The sequence below is a fragment of the Pristiophorus japonicus genome, chromosome 20 (genome assembly GCF_044704955.1).
Source record: "Pristiophorus japonicus isolate sPriJap1 chromosome 20, sPriJap1.hap1, whole genome shotgun sequence".
Taxonomy (NCBI): Eukaryota; Metazoa; Chordata; class Chondrichthyes; family Pristiophoridae; genus Pristiophorus; species Pristiophorus japonicus.
The window spans coordinates 14,401,297-14,418,986 of NC_091996.1; the positions used below are offsets into that span (position 1 = coordinate 14,401,297).

A 17,690-nucleotide genomic window follows, 5' to 3' on the forward strand; every position below is an offset into this window, starting at 1 on the left:
TGTCTCCTTCCCCTCCCTCCCCTCCCTCCACGGCAACAAGCCGCTGTCTCCTTCCCCTCCCTCCCCTGCGCGGCAACAAACGGCGGTTTCCTTCGAACGATGGCTGAAGCACTTTCACACAGGTAGGAAGATGGTTTATTTAATCTTTTCTTTGCTTATAAATGTTTATTCAGGTTGGATTTATTTGTATAATATTTGTAGAAGTATAAATAAGGATTTATTGTCGAATTTAATGAGTTCCCTTCCCCCCCCACCTCGTTCTGGACGCCTAATTTGTAACCTGCGCCTGATTTTTTAATGTGTAGAACAGGTTTTTTCAGTTCTACAAAAATCTTCACTTGCTCCATTCTACTTTAGTTTGGAGTACGTTTTCACTGTGGAAACTTTGAAATCAGGCGTCAGTGGCTGGACACGCCTCCTTTTGAAGGAAAAATTCTGTTCTAAAGTAGAACTGTTCTACCTGACTAGAACTGCAGAAAAAAAAATGTGGAGAATTGCGATTTCTAAGATAGTCCGTTCTCCACCAGTTGCTCCTAAAAATCAGGCACAAATCATGTGGAAACTTGGGCCCTACATACCTGTTCCACACAGGTATATAAAGGCAGGTCTCAGGCAAGTGTGGCATTCGAGAGCTGTGAAATAAAGGTGCAGGTCCTGAGTGACCTTGACTTCAGCATGTGCCTCGTGTGAGTCGGTACTGCAGGGACAGGATTTTACACACGGCATGGGGAATCAGCAGCTCACTGTGTGGGGAATCAGCAGCTCACTGTGTGGGGAATCAGCAGCTCAATCAGCAGCTCACTGTGTGGGGAATCAGCAGCTCACTGTGTGGGGAACCAGCAGCTCACTGTGTGGGGAATCAGCAGCTCACTGTGTGGGGAATCAGCAGCTCACTGTGTGGGGAAGGCTCACTGTGTGGGGAATCAGCAGCTCACTGTGTGGGGAATCAGCAGCTCACTGTGTGGGGAATCAGCAGCTCACTGTGTGGGGAATCAGCAGCTCACTGTGTGGGGAATCAGCAGCTCACTGTGTGGGGAATCAGCAGCTCACTGTGGGGAATCAGCAGCTCACTGTGTGGGGAATCAGCAGCTCACTGTGTGGGGAATCAGCAGCTCACTGTGTGGGGAAGGCTCACTGTGTGGGGAATCAGCAGCTCACTGTGTGGGGAAGGCTCACTGTGTGGGGAATCAGCAGCTCACTGCGTGGGGAAGGCTCTGTGTGGGGAATCAGCAGCTCACTGTGTGGGGAAGGCTCACTGTGTGGGGAATCAGCAGCTCACTGTGTGGGGAAGGCTCACTGTGTGGGGAATCAGCAGCTCACTGTGTGGGGAAGGCTCACTGTGTGGGGAATCAGCAGCTCACTGCGTGGGGAAGGCTCACTGCGTGGGGAATCAGCAGCTCACTGTGTGGGGAAGGCTCACTGTGTGGGGAATCAGCAGCTCACTGTGTGGGGAAGGCTCACTGTGTGGGGAATCAGCAGCTCACTGTGTGGGGAAGGCTCACTGTGTGGGGAATGCTCACTGTGTGGGGAATCAGCAGCTCACTGTGTGGGGAAGGCTCACTGTGTGGGGAGTCAGCAGCTCACTGTGTGGGGAAGGCTCACTGTGTGGGGAATGCTCACTGTGTGGGGAGTCAGCAGCTCACTGTGTGGGGAAGGCTCACTGTGTGGGGAAGGCTCACTGTGTGGGGAATGCTCACTGTGTGGGGAATCAGCAGCTCACTGTGTGGGGAAGGCTCACTGTGTGGGGAATGCTCACTGTGTGGGGAATGCTCACTGTGTGGGGAATCAGCAGCTCACTGTGTGGGGAAGGCTCACTGTGTGGGGAATGCTCACTGTGTGGGGAATGCTCACTGTGTGGGGAATGCTCACTGTGTGGGGAAGGTTCACTGCGTGGGGAAGGCTCACTGTGTGGGGAATGCTCACTGTGTGGGGAATGCTCACTGTGTGGGGAAGGTTCACTGCGTGGGGAAGGCTCACTGTGTGGGGAATGCTCACTGTGTGGGGAAGGCTCACTGTGAGGGGAGTCAGCAGCTCACTGTGTGGGGAAGGCTCACTGTGTGGGGAAGGCTCACTGTGAGGGGAGTCAGCAGCTCACTGTGTGGGGAAGGCTCACTGCGTGGGGAAGGCTCACTGTGTGGGGAATGCTCACTGTGTGGGGAATCAGCAGCTCACTGTGTGGGGAAGGCTCACTGTGTGGGGAGTCAGCAGTTCACTGCATGGGGAAGGCTCACTGTGTGGGGAATCAGCAGCTCACTGCATGGGGAAGGCTCACTGTGTGGGGAAGGCTCACTGTGTGGGGAACCAGCAGCTCACTGTGTGGGGAAGGCGCACTGTGTGGGGAACCAGCTGCTCACTGCGTGGGGAATCCCAGGCACAGACCTGAGCACCATACTCCGTGCTGAAGCGTGTTGCAGTATTCCCGAGAGTAGCTCTTAAGAAAGACATTGGTTGGGATTATGACCCTCGACAAGAACTTGCTATACTAAAATTCCTTTCCATTCCCACAGCATAATACTTCATTATAATCTCTATCCATATTTCTTTACCCTTTCCTCTTTTTTTTTTTACAAACTCCCCCCCTTTTTTTTCTCTCTCTTTCCCATGGTGATGCTTCCACCATTTCCACATCCCATCTAGACTCATCTTTTGTTTCCTAACTTGTGCCATTACGGTAATGCACCTCTGAGTATGTTCGCAGGTTTGTAGAGCTGTTGACCATCTTGCCATCCGGAGGAGGCGGGGTCCCCAATGGAGTGCACGCTACGTGGGAGTCTTCTCTCTATTTATTGGGGACTTGGCCTGGAGGGTGTTGCATGGAGCAGTCCCATGCAATAAGTTTTTAAGTTGGTTCATGGGCTCCCAGGCCGTCTGCAATTTCTGCCGTCTGGAAGAGTCCATGTTCCATGTTTATGTTGAATGTGCAAGGTTGCCAACCCTCTTCCAATATTTGAAGGGGCTGCTCCTCAATTTCTGGTTGCACTTCAGTCCCACACTCCTAATCTTTGGGCACCCTGGGTGGAGGGGAGCGGGTAGGTCCGAGGGCCTCCTCGTAGGATTGCTCCTGGGCACAGCCAAGGGGGCCATCAGCCAGTCCAGGCAGCGACGGTCGAGGGGGTCGTTCAGCCCGACTGCCTGCCTCTCTTCCGCGGTTACATCCGAGCAAAGGCGTCTCTGGAGATGGAGCACGCGGTGTCCACAGGTACGCTCTCTGCCTTCTGCGAGAGGTGGGCGCCGGAGGGACTGGAGTGCATCATCACCCCTGGCAACCAAATTTTAATTTGATTTGTTACTATCCAAAGTTTAATTTGTTTAATGTGTCGGTTTTAGTGCCCCCTTTAATCAGGGGGCACTTGATTTACAGATCAACTTAAAATAGTTGTAGAGCTGTTGACCACCTTGCCTTCCAGAGGAGGCAGGGGTCCCCAATGGAGTGCTCTCTTTGCAAGAGTTCCCCCCTTTATTTATTGGGGACTTGGCCTGGAGGATGTAGCACGAGGCAATCCCGTGCAATTGGTTTTTAAGTCGGTTCACAGACTCCCAGGCCGCCTGCAATTTCTGCGGTCTGGAGGAGTCTGTGTTCCATGTTTATGTGGAGTGTGTGAGGTTGCGGCCCCTGTCCCAATATTTGAAGGGGCTGCTCCTCAAATTCTGGTTGCTCTTCAGTCCCACGCTCCTGATCTTTGGGCATTCTGTGCAGAGGGGAGTGGGTAGGTCTTCCGCGGTTACATCCGGGCCAGGGTGTCCCTGGAGATGGAGCATGCGGTATCCATTGGTACGCTCGCGGCCTTCTGCGAGAGGTGAATGCCAGAGGAACTGGCATGCATTATCACCCCCGGCAACCAAATTTTAAATTGAACCATTACTGTTAAAAGTTCATTTGTTTAATTTGTCGGTTTTAGTGCCCCTCTAATAAGGGGGCTCTTGATTTATTGTTTTACTAAAATAGTTGTAGAGCTGTTGAGTTGTGAATGGCTTAGCCAGTCACGTTATGTTCACAAGACTCAATAAAACCCCAGCCAGTTGGGTTCAGGGGGCCCACGATAAGGCAGGTGGTTGTGAGCCTGGTGGATGAACTGGTAATGTGTAGTGTGATTGTTAAACCTTTGCTAATAAATCAACTAGATCTTAATAGCAATGTCTTGCTATGAATTCTTAAGCAAAGAACCCATGAAGCAAATACATTACACCCCCTCCCCCTTTCACTGCCCTTCCTTAAGAATCTGTTACATCTCGAATGTTTCCAGTTCTGACGAAGGGTCGCAGATCTGAAACATTAACTCTGTTTCTCTCTCCACAGATGCAGCCTGACCCACTGAGATTTTCAGCATTTTCTGTTTTATATTTCAGATTCCAGCATCCACAGTATTTTGCTTTTGTACTTCCAAGAAACTGCTCGGATGTCATTTCGTAGCCATCAGAGAAAGGAGACTTTCATCCCTTCAGTCTGAGCTGGATTTAAATGTAAGTATCTGCCATGTGTGGGGTTTCCCACTGGGACCTCCCAGTCTCCTCATTTATTCAGTTGCCACAAACGGTATGATATTGCTGCCTGTTCAAAAAAAAATTAAACAGACTTACATCTACAGAGGACTGCTCCTCTTCAAACTGACGTTGCAAGTTGCCAACAAGTGGAAGAAAGTTAGTGATCATCAGCTGTTTGGCCTCTTCTTCCGTACATGCCCGTGAGCGCACGAGCTCCTCCTGAATCATGATACATGCAGAAAGAATATTACTATAATTAACCTGACAGTACAGCAACTCCAACACATGCTGTACCAGAAAACTAATAAAATGACATCATGGAATTTGGCCAACTTATAAATGCTAAAGAAAGCACAGCGGGACATTTCACTTATTGGCCTGGATTTTCGGCTTTTGAGATTTCGGGTGGCGGGAGCAGTCCTGATACATAGAAAGTGGGTGCAGGAGTAGGCCATTCGGCCCTTCGAGCCTGCACCACCATTCAAGATGATCATGGCTGATCATGCAACTTCAGTACCCCATCACTGCTTTCTCAACCATACCCCTTGATCCCTCTAGCCGGAAGGGCCACATCTAACTCCCGTGTGGAAAAAGTTTGCGTCCTCATGTGCAAAATTCGTCAAAAAATGAGGTTCTATGATCGGGGGCGCAAAATCAGGCATTACACAAAGAACTTTCTGCGCCCCAGCCGAAAATCACAGCGTTAAAAAAGTTTCATTGATTTAATGAACTTCACTGTTGCTCAGTGCGCTGTAACATAATGTTGTATATTGTATGGTTTTATTTGGGGGGGGTGGGGGGCGGCAGGGGGAGTTTTTGTTACTTTGTTGCAGTAAAAGTTATGATTCATCCTTTGCCATCGGTGTCTTGTGCATCATTCCAACGTTCATCGGAGATGTGCCTTCATGGGGGCACATAGCGTGTTCAGTATTAACTTCATCCCTCAGTTTTCTCCATTTAGGAGCTGGCATTGTGCGACTCTTGGTCCGGCCACATCTCCACGCTGTCTCCCCCGTGGATGGTGCGACTATCCAATGGGCGCCTCGTTAGGCTCCTCTTTGTCGTCCTCCTCCTCCTCCTGAGGTGGGCCTGCAATCCCCACTGGCAATGCCTGGCCCCTCATGATGGCCAAGTTGTGCAACATGCAGCACACCACAATGAATACGGACACCTGTTGAGGGGAGTATTGAAGGCTGCCTCCAGAGCAGTCCAGGCATCGGTCTGTCTGTAGGAGATGGCATATCTCTTTCAGCACTTCCTTTCGGAAGCGTAGCCTTCTCAAACACTGCTCCTCAGAAAGCTGGAGGTCTGAGCGTTGGTGCCTGTAAACCCGTGGGGAGTAGGACCTCCTCTCCAGATGTCTTCGGCCTCTCCTCATCTGTGGGCCAACATGGCCAAGAGCCCTTCTAGTTTGATGCCGCCTGGCAATAGCATGGAGCATGATACGCTGTCAAACTACTAATGCCCCATTAAATTCTCTCACTGAAGTTGTAAGGACACTGTAATGGCAGATAAAAGTGCCGTTTGCCAGTCAGAGTTTCACACAGCGCGCTGCGTGCAACCGTTGCAGTCAATGTGACCTGCGATGTAGGAGCCTCATCCCTCCATTTAAATACGCTGCCAATACTGCCTGCTGTCCCCTGGGCATGCCTTGGTTTTTCTGATGTTTCCTGGTGTGGGCGTTAAATGAGGCGTTAGGGCCGAGTTTTGCATCCGGAGCGGTAGCACAGCGTTGCACAAGGAATGATGTCATGATCTCAGTGAAACTCGAGAACGGGGCACTAAGCTTTTGCGCCGCCGTAAACCATTAGCCAAAAATGCCCATTGCGCGGTAAAAGGTGTACACCCGCCGTTACACCTCCGGGACGCTAATAGAGGCGCAAGCAATCCGAAAATCCAGCCCATTATCTTGTAATGGACTATCAGGGAAGGCAAAGTTGTAAATGGTCACTTTTTTCAATATTTGTTCTCAGCACATGGGCAATGCTGGAAAGGCCACATTTATTGCCCATTCCTGATGGTGGGCCTTCCAGCAATTGTTTTTTGTTTAAACAGCTCACTGGGCCTCTTTAGAGGGCATTAGAGTGAATCACATCGTGTGCAACTAAATCTACATAAAACTGACTGACAACACTAAACGAAAGAATTCTCCTATCATCACCACCACCGTGATCAACACCTTCATTGAGGCGTGCGAGAGCATGGGCCTTACACTAAACATCCGTAAGACAAAGGTCCTCTGCCAACCTGCCCCCACCACACAGCACTGCTCCCCAGTTGTCAAAATCCACGACAAGACTTTGGACAACGTGGACCATTTTCCATACCTCGGGAGCCTAGTGTCAACAAGGGCAGATCTCGACGACGAGGTCCAACACCGCCTTCAGTGTACCAGTGCAGCCTTCAGTCGCCTGAGGAAGAGTGGATGAAGACCAGGACTTCAAACCCGGCACCAAGCTCATGGTCTACAGAGCAGTAGTGGTACTTGCTACCACATGGAGTAGTTGAGGCAAACAGTATAGATGGATTTAAGGGGAAGCTAGATAAGTACATGAGGGAGACGTGTACCCCCAGCGCTGCCTCCGCAAGATCCTGCAAATCCATTGGCAGGATAGGCGCACCAACATCAGTGTTCTCGCTCAGGCCAACATCCTCAGCATCGAAGCATTGACCACGCTCGATCAGCTCCGTTGGGCGGGCCACATCGTCTGCTTGCCTGACACGAGACTCCCGAAACAAGCGCTCTACTCGGAGCTTCAGCACAGCAAGCAAGCCCCAGGTGGGCAGAGGAAACATTTCAAGGACACCCTCAAAGCCTCCTTGGAAAAAGTGCAACATCCCCACCAACACCTGGGAATCCTTGGCCCAAGACCACCCAAAGTGGAGGAAAAGCATCCGGGAAGGCATTGAACACCTCGAGTCTTATCGCCGAGAGTAAGCTGAAGTCAAGCTTCAACTGCGCAAGGAGCGCGTGGCAACCCAGGCACCCCAACCTCCCGTTCCTCCAACACTGTCTGCCCCACCTGTGACAGAGACTGTCGGTCGCGCACTGGACTCTTCAGTCACCTGAGATCTCATTTTTAGCGTGTAGCAAGTCATCCTCGACTCCAAGAGACTGCCTAAGAAGAAGATCTTGACAAGGAGTGACAGAGGCCATCATGTGCACTGACAGTCAGACTGTTCCACTTCCATATTCTAGTTATATCAGAACCTGGCACAATTAAGGAATGAATGAATGCCTAACAAATGCCACTGTCACCATCGCCATTCACTCAGCCTCAGCAGCACTGCTGTAATAAATGTGAGTTGCTACATATGCCTCAAGTGACATCTGTACCTCCTTTAAAAGGCAGGTTTTTGTATTCTCACCAATGTTTTGAAATCTACCCTGTAGTATAAACAGGGCAGATTCTACAGACACATACAGAACCTCTTCTATTTAATGCAATTCAGCACAACATAAACTGGTCACTCGTTGTTTCACAGCAACACCAAACAAATCTGTTGTCATCCTTTGTTAAAACACTTTACTGGACAACTTCACACAGAAGCAAGATACCTTGTTTGTGGCATGTTCATGAACCCCAATTACCTGCTGCTAACCAGCATGTCTCCTACATTTATTAAGGGGTTTGAACAATGGGAAAAATCCAAGTTTGGAGTTCAGATAAAATCAGACTTTGGGAGAAATAGTCTGTTTTGTGGAGGATTTTACAGTCTTTTGTGCTCCATTTTTCGCCCCAGAGTGGCGGCAATGGCGGCAATGAGGATTTCTGGGCGGGCAAGCGGGCGGTCAGCCTCCAGCGCCCTGTGGGGATTTTCGGGGCCGGTTTTGTGGCGGTGCGGAGAATTACCATCCGGAAGAACTGCACCGGTGTGCAATGCTCCTGGTTTCGACACCGGCGTGCTGTCTGAGTCCCGCCCGACCCAGGTTTTTTTTCTCTCCCCAGGTCTCTCTCGGAGCGCTCCCGGGCCCGCTCTTCAGCTCGTGATTTTCCCATGCTAACGCCCTAAGAGAGGTGTACAATGCCTTCCTTAGTGCTGCGCCCCAGACTCAGGGCCCAGCTGCCCAATTTTGATGACTGAGGTACAAACGTTTTCTGGCCGCAAACTTTACTGCCCCGCCATCATTACCACCCAAAATCATCAGAGCCGAAAATCCAGTTCAATATTTCATCATTCCTCCCCCCAACCACTCTCCCATACTCTTACTATGAAATAATAGGTCCCCTGGATTTACTGTAGGCCACATGTACACCACATGCACTGTAACGCAGTGTTAGGTCTGTAATGCACATGAATGACTCCACGAGGCAATGTGTTGTACTCAAACTGTCGTGATCTTGGTCCTTTATTCGTAACTCCAGAGTGAAGCACAAGCATGGTGGGCAGCCTTTTATACTGGGCCCTGCACACCCATGCAGGTGACCCTCAGGTCTCCCACCGCAGTGCCCTCTGGTGGACAGCCTCTGCCACAGGGGCAGGAAACCCCAGTCTCCACCAGCTGCACCCTCTAGTGGTGCCAGCATAGTATATACACAGTTTAAACCTTATTGATAGTACATCAGGTAACCAGTCTCCATCTTATGCAACTATACAGTGACTACACAGAGAGTATATCTATAGTCTGCATATATAACATGCAGCATGGAAGATCAGGAATGGGAAAGATCACCTGGCCCTTCCTTTCACACATAGCGCATAACCCCATTATTTTAAGGACTCTATCTCACCAGTTTCATCTTTGGAGGTAAAAATTTAAGAAAAGTCAGGGAAGAGAAAAGGTCATTCAACTCAATGAAGCTCATTCCAAGTACACCGATTCTGCCATGATGGTATCTAATTGTATTTTAAATAGCTCCAGTGTTTTTGTTTCTATTATTGTGCCTGGTAGATTCTTCCAAATATTTCTTACTATTTAAATGAAGAACTTTTCCCCGATATCTATTCTAAATGTACTTTTCACTCATTTCCATTTCTGGTCAAGGTTCCTAATTTCTTTGAAGTAATAATCCCAGTTTATCTGTACCATTTAATATACTCTTAAGAATCTATCTTCTTTCTAGTTTGTAATCTTTCCTTATACCTCATTCACTTTACGCTTGAGATCAATTGTATTGCTCTTTTCTGCACGTTTTCCAAGGTAAGTCACAGTTTCTAATCAAAACTACGACTCATTTGCAGATCAGAGAAATGTTAGGATCTCCCTCAACCACTGTGTTTTGAATACTGCAGTCAAACTCTTCCCCTTGCCCTCAATATACAAAAGGAGACATGTGTACTTATATATGAAGCAGAATTACTCTAATCTGAACAGGTAATACATGGATCATGTCTGTTCAGTTTGCTATAAGAATATAGGAGCAGGAATAGGCCTTTCGGCCCGTCGAGCCAGCTCCGCCAGTCAATAAGATCATGGCTGATCATCTACCCTAACTCCACTTTCCTGCACTATCCCCATATCCAAAAATCTAGCAATCTCTGAATGAATATACTCTGAGCCTCACAGCCCTCTGGGGTAGAGAATTCCAAAGATTTACCACCCTCTGAGTGAAGAAATTTCTCCTCAACTCAGTCCTAAATGACCGACCTCTTATTCTGAGACTGTGTCCCCTGGTTCTAGACTCCCCAGCCATGGGGAAACATCCTCCCTGCATCTACCTTGTCAAGCCCTGTAAGAATTTTGTATGTTTCAATGAGCTCACCTTTCTGACACCCTTCCTAACAGTTCATCTCCCCATTCCTCCTCGTCCTTCTCCCACCTTGCACCACTTTAACACGTGTACCCACCTTACAGCGGTCAATTTCAATCATCCAGTCACGATAGAGTTTTTCATAATATGCCTGCACTTTACTTATGTACTGAATATGCAGCGAATCTGGAAAGAATAGAAATGTAAACTATTTTTATTATCAAAGATCCCCTATTGTACAAATTATATTGTGTAACTTCATAATAGAGTAAATTGCTCTTCCCAAAACGTAGCATGCCTTTATTTTCAATCTTGATCTATACATCTGAGGCAAATTAGAGATAACTATCACACGGACTAGTGATGGCCAAGTGGCATTAATGTATTCTTTCTCATAAAAAAGGTTGGTAAAAGTCACTTTATTTTTTCAAATACTAAATTAAAATTCCTTTTTCTTAGAACTTACAGCGCAGAAACAGGCCATTCGGCCCAACAGATCCATTCATGCTCCGCACGAGCCTCCTCTCACCTTACTTCATCTCACCCGATCAACGTGTCCTTCTATTCCTTTCTCCCTCATGGACTTATCTAGCTTTCCCTTAAATGTATCTATACCGTTCGCCTCAATTACTCCCTGTGGTAGCAAGTACCACATTCTAACCACTCTCTGAATTCTATCCTGAATTCCTTACTGAATTTATTGCTGCCACCTAGATGTTCCTCAATGCTTACTTCTCTTATGAGCCAGGTCTCCGTTATCGCCATGACATCATATTCCCATGTGACTATTTGCGCCTGCAGCTCACCAACCTTATTTAATATGTTTTGTGTGTTTACATACATGCACTGTAAACCTATCCTAGATCTTGTATTTCCTCTCAGTCTGACCCCACCCAATACCTTACTATTTCTTACTCAAGTGCTATCTGTCTCACCCAATCCTTTATGCGCTTTGTTTCTCCTTTCTAATGCTATATCCTGGTGCCCACCCCCTTGCCAAATTAGTTTAAACCCTCTCCAACAGTCTTAGCAACCGTTCACCCCCCCCACCCCCCACACCAGCCCCGCGAGGACATTGGTTCCGGTTTTGTTGAGGTGCAACGCATCTGGCCTGTACAGGTCCCACCTCCCCTAGAACATAAGAAATAGGAACAGGAGTAGGCCATACGGACCCTCGAGCCTGCTCCGCCATTTAATAAGATTATGGCTGATCTGATCATGGACTCAGCTTCACTTCCCTGCCAGCTCCCCATAACTCCTTATCCCCTTATCGTTTAAGAAACTATATTTCGTTCTTAAATTTATTCAATGTCCCAGCTTCCACAGCTCTCTGAGGCAGCGAATTCCACAGATTTACAACCCTCTGAGAGAAGAAATTTCTCCTCATCTCTGTTTTAAATGGGCAGCCCCTTATTCGAAGATCATGCTCTCTAGTTCTAGTCTTCCCCATCAGTGGAATCATCCTCTCTGCACCCACCTTGTCAAGCCCCCTCATAATCTTATACGTTTCGATAAAATCATCTCTCATTCTTCTGAATTCCAATGAGTAGAGGCCCAACCTACTCAACCTTTCCTCATAAGTCAACCCCCTCATCCCCGGAATCAACCTAGTGAACCTTCTCTGAACTGCCTCCAAAGCAAATATATCCTTTCGTAAATATGGAAACCAAAACGGCATGCAGTATTCCAGATGTGGCCTCACCAATACCTTTTATAACTGTAGCAAGACTTCCCTGCTTTTATACTCCATCCCCTTTGCAATAAAGGCTAAGATTCCATTGGTCTTCCTGATCACTGCATATTATCCTTTTGTGTTTCATGCACAAGTATCCCCAGGTCCCGCTGCACTGCAGCACTTTGCAATCTTTCTCCATTTAAATAATAACTTGCTCTTTGATTTTTTTTCTGCCAAAATGCATGACCTCACACTTTCCAACATTATACTCCATCTGCCAAATTTTTGCCATTCATTTAGCCTGTCTATGCCCTTTTGCAGATTTTTTGTGTTCTCCTCACACATTGCTTTTCCTCCCATCTTTGTAACGTCAGCAAATCTGGCTACGTTACACTCAGTCCCTTCTTCCAAGTCGTTAATATAGATTGTAAATAGTTGGGGTCCCAGCACTGATCCCTGCGGCACCCCACTAGTTACTGGTTGCCAACCAGAGAATGAACCATTTATCCCGACTCTCTGTTAGTTAGCCAATACTCTATCCATGCTAATATATTATCCCCAACCCCATGAACATTTATCTTGTGCAGTAATCTTTTATGTGGCGCCTTGTCAAATGCCTTCTCGAAGTCCAAATACACCACATCCACTGGTTCCCCTTTATTCACCCTGTTCGTTACATCCTCAAAGAACTCCAGCAAATTTGTCAAACATGACTTCCCCTTCATAAATCCATGTTGATTCTGCCTGACCGAATTTTGCTTTTCCAAATGTCCTGCTACTGCTTCTTTAATAATGGACTCCAACATTTTCCCAAGCACAGATGTTAAGCTAACTGGTCTATAGTTTCCTGCTTTTTGTCTGCCTCCTTTTTTAAATAGGGGCGTTACATTTGCAGTTTTCCAATCTGCTGGGACCTCCCCAGAATCCAGGGAACTTTGGTAAATTACAACCAATGCATCCACTATCCCTGCCACTACTTCTCTTAAGACCCTAGGATGCAAAACATCGGGTCCAGGGGATTTATCTGCCTTTAGTCCCATTAACTTACTGAGTACCACCTCCTTAGTGATTGTGATTGTGTTAAGTTCCTCCCCCGCTATAGCCCTTGACTATCCACTGTTGGAATATTATTGGTGTCCTCTACCGTAAAGACTGATAAAAAATATTTGTTCAGAGTTTCTGCCATCTCCATGTTCCCCATTACTAATTCCCCGGTCTCGTCCTCTAAGGGACCAACATTTACTTTAGCCACTCTTTTCCTTTTTATATACCTATAGAAACTCTAGCTATCTGTTTTTATATTTTGTGCTAGCTTACTTTCATTGTCTAACTTCCCTTTCTTAATCATTTTTTTAGTCATTATTTGCTGGCTTTTAAAAGCTTCCCAGTCTTCTGTCCTCCCATTAGTTTTGGCCACTTTGTATGCCCTTGTTTTTAATTGGATAGCGTCCTTTATTTCTTCCAATGTCCCAGGAATCTGAAGCCCTCCCTCCTGCACCATCTCTCCAGCCACGCATTCATCTGCTCTATCCTATTTCTATACTCACAATGAATTATTGCCTCCAGTTCCCCCGTTTTGTTGTACAGGCAGTTTAATTTGTTTTTATTAATCGTTCCTCCCGCTTTATTTTTACCAGTCATTTTATACTTATGTTCTACAACTGTACCTTTACTCTCATCTCTTATTTCTTTTATCTTCAGGCTTATGTTATTTTCACCGGATCTCACGTCTTACTCGTGTAAAGTCTTATCCAGAGCCCTTTATCCTTTCCTCTCGGACTTTGCTCCCCTTTATCCCAGCAGAACAGCTCCTTCCTGTTCCAGTACTAGTGCCAGTGTCCGATGAAATAATGCACTCATTAACCTATTTATCTTATGAGTTAACAACTGATTTTTTAAAAATCACTAGGAAATTGTAAGTGATTGTGTTAACTAGTATCCAACCAAAAGGAAATCAAAGCCCTTGATAACTTCTGCGCACTTCGGTTGTATACACTTACCTATCTGCAGATTTAAGGCTTTTAATGAGTCATACCACTCAGTTATTGAGGCTTTATTGCAGTCAGAAGGATTCAGTTTTCTGCAGAAGGCACAAATAAACCAATGACAGACAGAAATGTTTATATTCCAAATAAGTACGAACTAAGCTGTACTCGACTTAACAAATAACCAAACTAAGCTTCAAACACCATAGCCTATCCATCGTTAACAAAACGTTCCCACCTCTGCAATGCATTCCGTATCTGTAATGTATGCACCTGTGAGTATACTCACAGGTTTTGTAGAGCTGTTGAAACTCAAATAGTTGTAGAGCTATTGACAGGTCGGAGGGCCTCCTCGTGGGACTGCTCCTGAGCATGGCCAAAGGGGCCATTAACCGGTCCAGGCAGCGGGCGGTCGAGGGGGTCGTTCAGCCCGACTGCCTGCCTCTCTTCTCCGGTTACATCCGAACCAGGGTGTCCCTGGAGATGATGCACGCAGTGTCCACAGGTACGCTCGCGGCCTTCCATGAGAGGTGGGCGTCGGAGGGACTGGAGTGCATCATCACCCCCGGCAACCAAATTCTAATTTGATTTTAATGTCTAAAGTTTAATTTGTTGAAGTTGTCGGTTTTAGTGCACCCCCCCCCTCTTTTAGCCAGGGGGCACTTGTGTAATTTGTGTTTTTAGTGCCCTCAAAAAAAAACAAGGGGGCACTTGAAAAGTTTTGAGAGTGTGCCCCTCCCCTTTAATCAGGGGGGCACTTGATTACTGATACAACTAAAATAGTTGTAGAGCTGTTGAGGAGTCCGTGTTCCATGTATACGTTGAATGTGCGAAGTTGCAGCTCCTATTCCATTATCTGAAGGGACTGCTCCTCAAATTCTGGTTGCACTTCAGTCCCACACTCCTGATCTTTGGGCACCCTGTGCGGAGGAGAGCGGGCAGGTCGGAAGGCCTCCTCGTAAGACTGCTCCTGGGCATGGCCGAGGGTGCCATCAGCCGGTCCAGGCAGCGGGCGGTCGAGGGGGTCGTTCAGCCTGACTGCCTGCCTCTCTTCCCCGGTTACATCCGAGCCTGGATGTCCCTGGAGATGGTGCACGCGATGTCCACAGGTACGCTCGCGGCCTTCCGTGAGAGGTGGGCACCGGAGGGACTAGAGTGCATCATCACCCCGACAACCAAATTTTAATTTAATTTTATATATTTTAAAGTTTAATTTGTTTTTTATTGCCGGTTTTAGTGTCCCCCGAGTCAGGGGGCACTTGTATAATTTGCCTCTCGGTGGCCTAAAAAAAGTACAAAAAAACCCACAAAAAAAAGGAAAAAAAACAAAAAAAAGGGCACTTGAAAAATGTTTGGAGTGTCCTCCCCCTTTAATCAGGGGGGCACTTGACTTATTTGTTTAATTTGATTGCAACCAACCAAAAGAGTTGTAGAGCTGTTGAAACTAAAATAGTTGTAGAGCTGTTGACAGGTCGAAGGGCCTCCTTGTGGGACTGCTCCTGGCCCTGGCCAAGGGGGCCATTAACCAGCCCAGGCAGCGGGAGGTCGAGGGGGTTGTTCAGCCTGACTGCCTGCCTCTCTTCCATGGTTACATCCGAGCCAGGGTTACATTCGAGCCGGGGTGTCCCTGGAGATGGTGCACGCGGTGTCCACAGATATGCTCGCGGCCTTCCGTGAGAGGTGGGCGTCGGAGGGACTGGAGTGCATCATCACCCCCAGCAACCAAATTTTAATTTGATCCTTAATGTTTAAAGTTTAATTTGTCTATGTTTGTCGGTTTTAGTGCCCCCCCCCAACCCCCCTTTTAGCCAGCGGGCACGTGTATAACTTATGTTTTTGGTGCCCTCAAAAAAAAAGGAGGCACGTGAACAGTTTTTGGAGTGTGCCCCCCCCCCTTTAATCAGGGGGAACTTGTTTAATATTCACAACTAAAATAGTTGTAGAGCTGTTGAGGAGTCCGTGTTCCATGTATATGTTGAATGTGCGAGGTTGCAGCCCCTATTCTATTATTTGAAGGGGCTACTCCTCAAATTCTGGTTGCACTTCAGTCCCACACTCCTGATCTTTGGACACGCTGTGCGGAGGAGAGCAGACAGGTCGGAAGGCCTCCTCATAGACTGCTCCTGGGCATGACCAAGATGGCCATCAACTGGTCCAGGCAGCGGGCGGTCGAGGGGGCCGTTCAGCCCGCCTGCCTGCCTCTCTTCGGCGGTTACATCCGAGCCAGGGTGTCCCTGGAGATGGTCCACCGGTACGCTCGCAGCCTTCCGCGAGAGGTGGGCGCCAGAGGGACTAGAGTTCATCATCACCTCCGGCAACCAAATTTTAATTTGATCGTTTAAAGTTTAATTTGTTTAATTCGTCGGTTTTAGGCCCCTTTAATAAGGGGGCATTTTATTTACATTTGTTTTACGGATACAACAAAATAGTTGTAGAGCTGTTGAGTTGGGAATGGCTTAGCCAGTCACATCATGTTCACAAGATTCAATAAAACCCCAGCCCGTTGGGTTCGGGGGATCCACGATGAGGCAGGTGGTTGTGATGGTGGATAAACTGGTAATGTGTAGTGTGATTGTTAAACCTTTGGCTAATAAACCAACTAGTTCTTAATAGCAATGTGTTGCCATGAATTCTTAAGCAAAGAACCCATGCGGCAAATACATTACAGTATCCACCCTTACTCATCCCCACCACTGCTGAAACCCTTATTCACATTCTTGTTCCTCCACACTTCCCCAACTCTCGCTTCACCATCTTCGTCAGCCTCTATTGCTTACCCCGCCTAATGCATTGAATTCAAATTTCTCGTCCTCCTTTTCAAATCTTTCCTCGGCCTTGTCTCAACTTACTTATGCGGGAACGGCAGCATAATGGTTACGTTACTGGACTAGTAATCCAGAGGCTGGGACTAATGATCTGGAGACATGAGTTCAAATCCCACCACAGCAGAGGGGGAATGTAAATTCAGTTAATTAAATAAATCTGGAATAAAAAGCTAGTATCAGTAATGGTGGCCATGAAACTACCGATTGTCGTACAAACCAATCTGGTTCCTAATATCCTTTAGGGAAGGAACTCTGCTGCCCTTACCGGGTCTGGCCTTTATGTGACTCCAGACCCACAGCAATGTGGTTGACAGCCCTCTGAGTTGTATCACTGCACGGACTGCAGCGATTCAAGAAGGCGGCTCACCACCTTCTCAAGGGCAAGGAGGGATGGACAATAAATGCTGGCCTTGCCAGAGATGCCCACATCCCGCGAACTAATTAAAAAAAAAATTCCAGCCTTATATTCTACCAGTGCTCTTCAGTCCTCCAACTTTGGCCTCTTATGCATCTCCCTTTCCTTGTTCCACCATCAGTGACAGAGTCTTCAACTGTCTTGGTCCCCACTATCTGAAGCTCCCTTTGTAAATCCCCTCACCCTCACCACCTCTCCCCTAGTGTTTAGAAAGCTTACTCAAAATCCATTTCTTTGAACCATGCTTTCAGCCATCTTTCCAAACTCTTCTATTATCACTCATCATTTGTTTTCCTCTGAGAAACATTTGAGATGTTTACTATGTTAAGATCACAACATAAATACAATTTGTTGTGCTTCTAAGTAAATGATATAGGAGTAATGAGTGAAGGGTTATGGGGAGCGGGCAGGGAAGTGGAGTTGTGGCCAAGATCAGATCAGCCATGATCTTATTGAATGGCGGAGCAGGCTCAAGGGGCCAAATGGCCTACTCCTGCTCCTATTTCATATGTTCTTATGTTCAGATGTTGTCATTAACTGAAAAATTAGGACCATATTGTTATCTTAAAGCAGTGATACTTATAAAATATCCAGAGTGCCATTTGTAGCACCTTC

The 17,690-nt window shown here is 47.2% G+C and overlaps 1 protein-coding gene across 4 annotated transcripts in view; it reads right to left on the minus strand.

The window, feature by feature from the left end:
- Positions 1–17,690, minus strand: part of ccdc180 (coiled-coil domain containing 180) — a 184,011-nt gene that overhangs the window by 128,304 nt on the left and 38,017 nt on the right. For all 4 annotated transcript variants that reach the window (XM_070863771.1, XM_070863772.1, XM_070863773.1 and 1 more), the window contains exons 11-13: positions 13,851–13,930; positions 10,273–10,361; positions 4,579–4,701 (exon numbers count right to left, since the gene is read on the minus strand). In XM_070863771.1, the coding sequence (XP_070719872.1) occupies positions 4,579–4,701; positions 10,273–10,361; positions 13,851–13,930 (292 nt within the window). The remainder of the gene's footprint in view (positions 1–4,578; positions 4,702–10,272; positions 10,362–13,850; positions 13,931–17,690) is intronic.